We start from the raw sequence: 10,806 nt of genomic DNA, 5'->3' as shown, positions 1-10,806 counted from the left end.
AGTATTGAACAAACAAGTCACATGACCGGCTTTTTGATAAAATGTTTATTAATTGATAAACGTACACTTTAATTAACTGAACACTAGCACTGTTACAATTTAAAAGGAGACGCGGATAACTTTTGATGTAAGAAAGACTATGACATGAAGCTAAAGCTAGAAATGGAAAACACAAACAAAACAAAATGAAAAATAAAGAAAATGTTAAGTAAAATTTGACTTAAATATCAAGTCACTATTACTCCAGAAATACATCAACATTACGCTTGGAAAACAGACAATTAAGCCTAAAATTTTTCTGGTTACACGGGATTTTTAATAGATGTAATAAACAGTTAAACAATTTTCCCACCTCTAAATTTTTTTGGAACATGTCCTCAAATTGAAGTCGTTAAACATTTTATTTTAAATTTTAGACGAAAATTACTAAACGTTAATCAAAATTAATCTTTGTTTTTTCTTGAGGTATATAAAACTTTACTTAGCGTAAAACATTCTTCTCTGGTGTTCCTTTCATGTGTTTCAAACACTGATTAAAATTTTCTCTTTTAGTTATAATGTTTTAATTTCAGTATTGACTAAAGTTTACAACGGTGCTAAATAATTTAAAGCTAGAAGTTAGACAGCAAACAATACGCTATAGAAGAAATAAGTCTTTTATTTCTATTATAGATTCTACATTTAAAAAAAAATGAGAAACTCGAATTGGTCATAAGTGTGTATATATATATATGTATATAAAGATAACTAAAATATACTTCAATAGAAAGTTTAATAATTGATACTATATTATATCTTGATAACTAATTTGTATACCTTTCAGTTATTGAACACCTTAAAGGTGTGTAACTTATATTTCCAAACGTTTTACTCTTAAAAACAATAAACACATTTAGTCTAATACCAAGATGTTTTAGTGAATCGAACGTTACGAGCGAAGGTTAAGTTTTAAGCTTCTACCTCGAACATAGAGTTGATACGATATATTTATTTATTTTCTTTCTAATTCTATTTCTATAAGCACGTGTGGACTAACGTACCAGTAGTTAAATCAACAAAATCTATACCATTTACACTGGAAGTAAAGAATTCCTATAGTTTTACTCTCCTTGATTCGGCCATGTAGCCACTCTCGCATTTTGTTTGGCTGATACAAATTATTATTTACAGCTTTACCATTCATGTGTTTTCTGTGGTTGATACAAATCGCGATTTAAACATTTACCATTCATGTGTTTGCTGTGGTTGATACAAATCGTGATTTAAACATTTACCATTCATGTGTTTTCTATGGTCAATAGAAGTCGTGATTTAAACATTTACCATTCATGTGTTTTCTATGGTCAGTAGAAGTCGTGATTTAAACATTTACCATTCATGTGTTTTCTATGACTGATACAAATCGTGATTTAAACATTTACCATTCATGTGTTTTCTATGACTGATACAAATCGTGATTTAAACATTCACCATACATGTGTTTTCTATGACTGATACAAATCGTGATTTAAACATTTACCATTCATGTGTTTTCTATGACTGATACAAGTCGTGATTTAAACATTTACCATTCATGTGTTTTCTATGACTGATACAAATCGTGATTTAAACATTCACCATACATGTGTTTTCTATGACTGATACAAATCGTGATTTAAACATTTACCATTCATGTGTTTTCTATGGCTGATAAAATTATTCTTTAAACATATACCATTCATTTGTTTTCTGTCGCCAATATTGTGATCCAAATCATCGCCAATCGTGTATTTTCCGTAGTCGATAGACATCGTGAATTATACCTTTACCATTCACATGTTTTTTTTTTTTTTGAACTGATACAAATTGTGATTCAAATATTTACCAGGTTAAAGTGACCAAATATTTGTAAATCTTATGTACTTAGAAATATATATGTCCTTATAATTAAAGTTACCCTTATTTCATTTTCACTAAGTAGTTGTAAATCTTTTTAAAATACCTATACAGATTATGTGAAGGTGGTAGACAACTTTTACGCAAACAAACTAACTGTGCAATCAATTGTATAAAACTTAACTTGTACTTTAACCAAATGTTACTTGGCCATTTTCAAAACATTACTTAGATGATCTAAAGATAATTTTTGAATAGGTTTCAAAAAACGTAAATAGAGCTTCATGTTAATAATCTATATTGAAAATTCCGTTAATTGTCCCCGGAAGTTCAAGGTGTTACAATACGAATGTTCTTTTACAATAACATTCTTAAATTTCTTTGGTAATTATACCTATTATAAACTTTAAAGTACGTATCTAGAATCATTTCAGTATATTTTATTAATCTGTTGTATTGTCTAACATAAAGGTAGAACAGTTTTTTTCTTTTGTAATAAATCAGAATCGAATTTAGTGGTGATACTATTAAATAGCATTTGTGCAATGTCCTACTTTAAGTAAGTGAATATTTGGGGTTTCAGATTCTCTGGCCTATAGTAAAGCTCTTCGAAAAAACAGCTGGATTTCACCAGACGGAGCCAGCAATGTCTACGAATCTAAAAAGTCAATTAAAGGTTCTTATCCTAACGTATCTCAACCTGTTGAAATATTAAGATGTAATTTTTCACGACTAAACAATAATTTTTTAATACCTAAATTTTATTTCTAAACATCATTTTTATTATCGTGTAAGTTGAGTATTTTGTTTTTAAATTAGTTATTACATTAATTTTATTAGTAAGTACTAAAAATGTAAATTACATTTATTGCAAAATGACAATTAAAAGAAATTTAATTTAATAATGACTGTTCGGAATGGCAAGAAACTGTTTGTGTGTTTTATCGGCCTTTTCATTGCCTAGGTATTGTTTCATTACATTTGCTTCATATCTGAAATCGTTGGTTTGTTCAAAGATGAAAACTCACCCGATTAATCGTGTTTCGGAAGAGATGGCATGATGGATTCCAATCTACTTGAACTTGTATATACTCATTGTGCCAGCATTTTTGTGTAGATCACTACTGGCTGAGATGCTGTTTCAAGTTTGTATTGATCCTTCTCATGTTTCACTAAATGTTATACAATGACTGTTATATCATTTGTTTCTTCACTGTCGAACAAATTGTCACTGATTGTTGAGGATCGATTTCAACTTGGATTATTTCATAAAGAGAACCCATCATCAGCTTTACCCATTCCATTCTTTGTTGTCTGATGCCCATTTCAATCTTTTAATTTTGTTACCTGTTGTTGTCAGTTATTTTCGAGCAGCTGTATGTCCACTGATATCACTTTGTGTTGGGTTTTGTTGTCTTAGCACAAAGCTACACGCTGTGTTATTTGCGCTCTATCCATCGTGGCGTATCGAACCTCAGATTTTAGCGCTGTAAGTCCATAAACTTACCGATGACCCACCAAGGGACCAATTTCGTGCTAATTTGTATCTTACTGTTCTTGGGGACAAGAGTTTTACTCGACTGTCGTCTATCTCGTAAATAACGTACCCTACAGTGTTTAACTTTTTTTTTGTGCGGAGTTTTCGTTTTCTATTTCAACCGTTTCTATTATTAACGTTTTACCTAACCCCTCCATAGTTTTGAACATAACTCCTGCTGAGATATGGAATTTCGTTGCAACTTATACACGCTTTTTTTGCAATATTTCATTCTTAGGAGTCATGCTGGAATTACACTACTACTGCTAGGCCTAGTATGACTGTGTTTACTTTTATAGGCTTTATACTGGTGTCACACTTTCTGGTTGGTTGGATGGCACTCAATTAGTGTAAATAATTGTGAGACTATACTCTGGTGTAGTTAATTTTCGAGCAATAATTATTTACAATACTGTACGTTCGATTCAATATCGAAAGTTGTTCATTCCTATTTTATCTGTTATGCAGTATATAGAATACCCAAATAATAAAACCTGACAGCTTCAAGATAATCTACTCTCACTTGATGTTCATTGAAATCAAACTCAACATTATCATATGAACATACTGAATCTTTTGTTGTTGTTGAAATTCATTTCTTGAGCACAATTTTGTCAACATGGAAAGTTTCGGTTTGATTGTAGCATCGCTGTTTTGGAGTTCTTGCTAATTGGCACGGTATTAAGCATAATATCTAAGCTTTCTTTTCTTAACATATAAGCAAGGCTCACAAAACATCTGAGACATATGTAGTTGACTGGTGTTTCCGGTATTGAAGCCCAACAAACTTGCGAATGTTTTTTTTGTTGTTGTTTACTTAAAGGTCTTGAGTTGATTATTCATATGATTTTACAGGATTCAGTTCACCCGACCAACAGCCACGCATCAGGACTCAAGGTGAGGTTTTGTCTGACTTCTCTTTGTTGTCGATTAGTCTTTCTGTACACTTACGGACGTAACACTAACTAAGCTTGTGTAAAACATTTTTACGTTTCATTTTGATCCACATTTACGGACGTAGAACTAATCAAGCCAGTTCGGCTAAAACTCAAAACACAAAAGAATAAAGTTTTCACTTCATCTGGACATTTAAGTCCCGCAAATGTTATTTATCGTTATATTTATATCTGCCAAAGTGATAGCTATAAAAAAATCTGAGCAGAGTAAACTATTTACCTCAAAAAATAATAACATATAAACATACTTTTCGTTTCTCGAAATGTCTTCTGACTTTCACATTGAACCTCATAGCATTGATGTAAAACGGTCATTACAAGAAATTACTGAATTGGCCTGACATGGCCAGGGGATTAGGGCGCTTGACTCGTAAACTGAGGGTTGCGGGTTCGAATCCCCATCCCACCAAACACGCTCACCCTTTCAGCCTTGAGGGCATTATAATGTGACAGTCAATCCCCTTATTCGCTGGTAAAAGAGTAGCCCACGAGTTAGCGTTAGGAGGTGATGATTAGCTGCCTTACATCTAGCCTTTACTGCTAAATTAGGGACGACTAGCGCAGATAGCTCTCGTGTAGCTTTGTGCGAAATTCATACCAATTACTGAACTCTATCAAAACTAGTATTTATTTTTAGCAATCTTGAGATTCACGTAATCGAAAATACAAAACAGTACATGAATAAAACAGCTATTTTTCTTCTTCTTCACACACACACACACATACATTTCATATATATGTGCTTAAGTTTCGGTTTGAAAATCGCTAATATAAGCATAAAAATAACCTCAAACAATCGCCATTTCAGACCAATATCGATCGTGTTAGGTAATCAACAAATTGAAAAAAATGACACGGATAAACAATAATAAAATAATTAAATGCACAAGAACTTCTGATAGTTTTATTTGCGAATGACTCTTAGTGGGTTTTAACACGAGAGACTGATATCCATAATGCAAAATAACAATATCACCACAGCAAAATAGTAAGACTGTGCACTTATAATCACATTAGTTTAAAGGTTGAATGTATTTTAAAATGCCGTAAAGAGTAATAATTTTAGAACGAGATAACAAAAAATTGTTCATCTAAAAACATGTTGAAACAGAAACATGTTGAATCAAAATGTAAAGATTATATTTTCTAGTTCTACAACTAGAGACTTTAAAAAAGTAAACAAACTAGGCTGGAAATAGTGTCTACGTTATTTTCTCAAGCTATAAATTCCTATTTTGACTCCATGGTTATCTGCTATGTCCACCGAGGGGAATCGAACACCTGATTTGAACGTTGTAAGTGCGAAGACTTACCGCTGTCCCACCGAGAAACTCAAAATATCTATTTGTAGCTTGAGTTGTCCCTAGTTGTAAGCTTAAAAATATAATCTTTGCAATTTGATTCAACTCATTTCTATACTTTTTGATGATCCCCATTCTCACTTTTAAATTAACAATTTCTAATTATTTTGCTTTTTAGCCTGGCATGGCCAGGGGGTTTAGGGCGCTCGACTCGCAATCTGAGGGTCACGGGTTCGAATTCCCGTCCCACCAAACATGCTCGCCCTTTCAGACGTGGGGGCATTATAATGTGACGATCAATCCCACTATTCGTTGGTAAAAGAGTGACCCAATAGTTGGCGGTTGGTGGTGATGACTAGCTATTCCCTCTAGTCTTACACTGCTAAATTAGGGACGGCTAGCGCAGATATCCCTCGTGTAGCTTTGCACAAAATTCAGAACAAACAAACTTGTTTCTTAAGTATTTTATGTCCATTTATGGAGAACAAAGTTTATGCTACATATGTGCATATGCATTCAGTTGAACGTGCCATGTTTTTCAACATTTTACTGCTGCATTGGCTTTTTTTTCCAACCAACCATTATTTACTGAGCCAGGTGGTTTTGTGCTTGAGGTTTCGTGTAAACACGCGTTTAACAAGCGAAGTATGAAAATCAGTAGAATAAATCACCACTCACAAGAGTAGAGAAATCTACTATGGTAATCGTCTACTGTTAAAAAACTCACTTAAATAGTTGCAGAAAACCTTATAGAGACAAAGTACAACAGGGAACTCGAGAAACAATGAAGAATACAAACTCGAGAAATTATCAATCCTCAACGTAGCAGCTTCTAATTAATGCCCTTTATTAAAACACCGGATTTTTTTCCAATGGCAGAAAGTGGAGGACTCAGAGAAATTCTTCAGAGCGAAAAAACGAAGGGGTTTGAATTAATTTGAAAACTACCTTTTGACATACTCAATACTGCATTCATTACTATTGTCCGGGTTTCAGTAAAATATTTGTAGCCGTCGTTTCTGTAGCGGCTTGTAAAACTATATCAACAAAGCTGGAGATACCGTTATAAATATACAAATTGTTTACTCTAATAAAACGAAGCGTTTCCGACTAGTATACAAAGGAGCATTTCTGACTAGTATAACAGTGCTTAAATGGCTTATACATTTCTGCGATGCTTGAATGGCTTCGAAGAGCTTATGTTGGTAGCGAAGAAGAACTTAGAAATTTTTAGAGGGTGGAATACTTGACTTTCAGGAATCAACCTTAAAATAGCCCTATAACCTTCGCAGTAGTTTGTTTAGTAGTTGTGCATAGATTTTGGCGCAGCATGCCTAGCTGTTTTTCTGTAGGCTTCCTTGAATGGCTTCGAAGAGAAACCTGGCCAGTAGCAATGAAATAACTGATAGTATGTCTCCTTCTCTTTCAAGAATCAACATAAAAATAGTCCTATGACCTGTGCAGAGGTTTTTTTAGTAGGTTCTCCCAGGTTTGAATAACAATTTCATAAGCGTTTACTCTGTAGGTTGTGAAACAACAACAACAACATTAATAATAATATGAAGAACAAATGGAGGCATTTTGAATCTTGTCTAACAGTCGGAAAATAAGCATTTTTGTTATTATCAATATTTTAACAACTCTTAGTTATTCAGATAGAAGGTCTTGAGTGTTTTTTCAAAAACTTGTCTGCTTTTTAAGATAGTTTTTGCCCATATGCTCTATTAGAATTTTTGTGAAATTCCTGGGCAAACCCTATTATGAACCATTATCGTGGTTCATGATATCATTAGCACCATTAAGTGGGGGTGAATAATAAATATATGGAAAGCACTTAACAGTTGTAATAATCTACAAATTCAGTAAGTTTGTAGATGTTTTCTATTCTACAATATCTATCTGTCATATGTGTAATCAGCCGAATAGTTTCTTATCAATCGAAAAGTTTCTGACTCATAAGTTAAACTGTAGTGGAATTATGTTGTGCATTTGTTTAAAATGTTGTGAACGGGCTAAATAATCAAAGTGCTGAGGTTTTTCGAAAAGTTAAACTAAAATAGGCTGAACCATTAAGATAATAAAAAGTTTAACTTTTCGAAAAACCTCAACACTTTGATTATTTTAATGGTTCAGTCTATTTTAGTTTAACTTTTCGAAAAACTTCAGCACTTTGATTATCTTAATGGCTCAGTCTATGCTAGTTTAACTTTTGAAAAACCTCAGCACAAAATAGACTGAACCATTAAAATAATCAAAGTGTTGAGGTTTTTCGAAAAGTTAAACTGAAATAAACTGAACTATTAAAATGTATTTTACGTGTAAAGGTTTTATATGGCTTTCCAAACGATAGAAATAGTTTATGTATTAGATAATACATTATAACATAACGTGAGTTGTGTAAGTGTTCATTTTGATTTATAGGAACTAAACGTATCATTATAACGCACTCTTTGGGTTGACATAAGGCCCACTTTAACTTGAAAAATAAGTAGTCATGGGAAAGAATAGTTAAAGTACCGGGAGAAATTGCTCCAGATATGCAAGTTGCAACTGTAAAATAATCGAAAATTGAAAATATTTGTACATCTGTGTATGTGTGTTTTATAAAAAACCGATCGTCTTAGAAAACAGGAAAAAACTGAATTTAACTATCTTTGAGATTTCAACTGCACAAATCAGAATTTAGAACCGTATTTATATATATATATTTAAAACAATTACAACAGGTCTGACATACTAAAAATACGATAAACAAATCGTTCAATATAATTTATGGTTGATGACAAAGCTCACGATTCAGTTAGGAAAGTATTATTTTACAATACAATTTTATTTGATATAAAAGAGAAAATCGGTGTCGTACATGTATCGTTAGATAAGCTAATCGTGATGTTTCATACTTCCATACCCTAATAAATGATAACGATCACTTTTAATTACTAGGTTGAATCGAAATTCAAGCCATAACCAAATTCATTTATTCTGTTAAACATGCTCTTCCAAATTCTGGTTCCATGCACCACCTGGCGCATAGAAATATTATTAAAAAACTCTAGCATCTGTTATTTACCCAGAATCTTGGTGCTCCGTTGTTGACAAGGACTCCCCACGCGACAGAGTATCTTCACAAAACTCTTCATACGAGAGTATTTAAATGGATAATGTGGTAGCCCTCCGTAACTCCCTCTTTACCTTGTTGTTCAACTCCCAATGTTTCAAGTGCTTATTGACAAGTCTTTTAATTTCCATTAAAACTACGTAAGCCACCTGGAAGTTTCTCGTGTCCTAGGAGTGTAGTTTATTTAACAGCACACTTAGAAGTAGTCTGTCAGTCTCAGAAGAGCTATTTGTGCTTTAACGACTCGTATGACAAATGACTTTTTACCACACCTGTTCTCAAGTTTATAAATTCAATTACTATCTAACACTTCTTTATCTTATGTATTATAAGCTAATGACTTCGATATTACATACAAAGAGCGTATAAATTTAGATATCTTATATTATCTTACTGCATGTCATTATTAAAATTATTTAATTCAAAACTAAGGTGGGATTAGCTACGTTTTAGACAAAATAGAGTTCAGACTTGTTGGAAAATAAGAAATATTATAACATTTAAATTAAGTTCTGTAGTTTCGAGCCTAAAATTAAACAATACTTCTTAAATAACTAAAATTAGAAAACTGATACTTATCTTATTAGTAATTAATATCATCGTGTAAAACAAATTCGAAGATGCACACAAGTAGTTAAAAAAGTTAAAAAAACAACAAGTTACTACCAATTTCAAAGTGAAGTTCAAAGTTTGAATGACAAGATAATATTGATTGGTCCTAGAATTTTTTAGTATCTTCTCATTAATTCATTTTTTCATTTTTACAGGAAGTGGTCAGATTCAGCTTTGGCAGTTCCTATTAGATCTGCTTTCTGATTCTGACAATACCAACTGCATTATATGGGAAGGAACCAACGGAGAATTCAAACTCACAGATCCTGATGAAGTTGCTCGCCGCTGGGGGGCGCGTAAGTCGAAACCGAACATGAATTATGACAAATTAAGCCGAGCTTTACGATATTACTATGACAAAAATATAATGACTAAAGTACAAGGGAAAAGATACACGTACAAGTTTGATTTCCATGGTTTGACTCAAGCTCATCAGCCTAATACAGGAGACACCGCAGCTTGTAAGTTACTCTTTCCGGCATACCATTTTAATACAGTAAACATAGATCATTTGAGTGCTAGATCTATGGGACTTACCAGTAATTCTCAACCTTCTCTGTTTGGGTCAGCAACGGTTCCTGGTCACTACTGGTCAACTGGACCATCTGATTCCTGTAATCTGAACCCATACATTCCTAGTCATACTATTCCACGTCTTGGTCATCGAGCAAACGGATTAGGTAGTTATTATGCATGATAACGCTGATGGATTATGAAGAAAATAAAATTCTAAAATAACTCTGAGCATATCATGTCGACAAAATCTCAACTAAAACTAGCAGCAGCGTCGAAGAACTTCGTTATGCTGAACATTATTTTGACCAAACTATGAGTTAGTGTTATTTGAGTACGGAGTTACACATCGAATGTGATCCCTTTTGCGTCAAAATTAATTAAACCTATAGCATTCAAATTATAGTTTTGTAGACTTTGAAATGGCACACTTATTTGGTTCTTTACATTTATAGTGACTTGAATCAGACGAGAAAATTAGTAAAATAATGTATTGGTGAGAGATGAAATGAACCACTGTACGAATAAAGTACGTTCAAATGGTATAACTTCGTATCTCATTTATTTATGTATACCTTAGTTTGGAAAGCTTTTTCATGTTGTATTTATTACTTGAAACTTACAAGAATAAAATACAGTTTCTCAATTAAAATATCATTAGTAGTAACTGAACCTAAAAGATAACTTGATTTTACAAAAAATATGAAGAGTAATTAATAAAGCGAAAACATTTTTTTCTCTATCTTAAAATTAGGAAGAAAAACAGCTTTATCATCAAAGTTCCTTTATATATCTCTTGTTATACTTATTAAGTGGAAAAAAAATGGTGTGCGGTTCGTAGATTTTGTAGTTCTTCCCAGAAATTATTTTGCATCTTTTATATTCTGTCTAATA

The 10,806-nt window shown here is 32.6% G+C and overlaps 1 protein-coding gene across 1 annotated transcript in view; it reads left to right on the top strand.

Annotated features, from left to right (window-relative positions):
• Window positions 1-10,096, top strand: part of LOC106465315 (transcriptional regulator ERG homolog) — a 17,668-nt gene extending 7,572 nt beyond the window's left edge. The window contains exon 3 of the mRNA XM_022393719.1: window positions 9,555-10,096. Coding sequence (XP_022249427.1) covers window positions 9,555-10,096 — 542 coding nt within the window. The remainder of the gene's footprint in view (window positions 1-9,554) is intronic.
• The last annotated feature ends 710 nt before the right edge of the window (window positions 10,097-10,806 follow it).

Source organism: Limulus polyphemus, unplaced genomic scaffold, assembly GCF_000517525.1.
Source record: "Limulus polyphemus unplaced genomic scaffold, Limulus_polyphemus-2.1.2 Scaffold67, whole genome shotgun sequence".
Lineage (NCBI taxonomy): Eukaryota > Metazoa > Arthropoda > Merostomata > Xiphosura > Limulidae > Limulus > Limulus polyphemus.
This window is presented reverse-complemented; position numbering and strand designations above follow the sequence as displayed.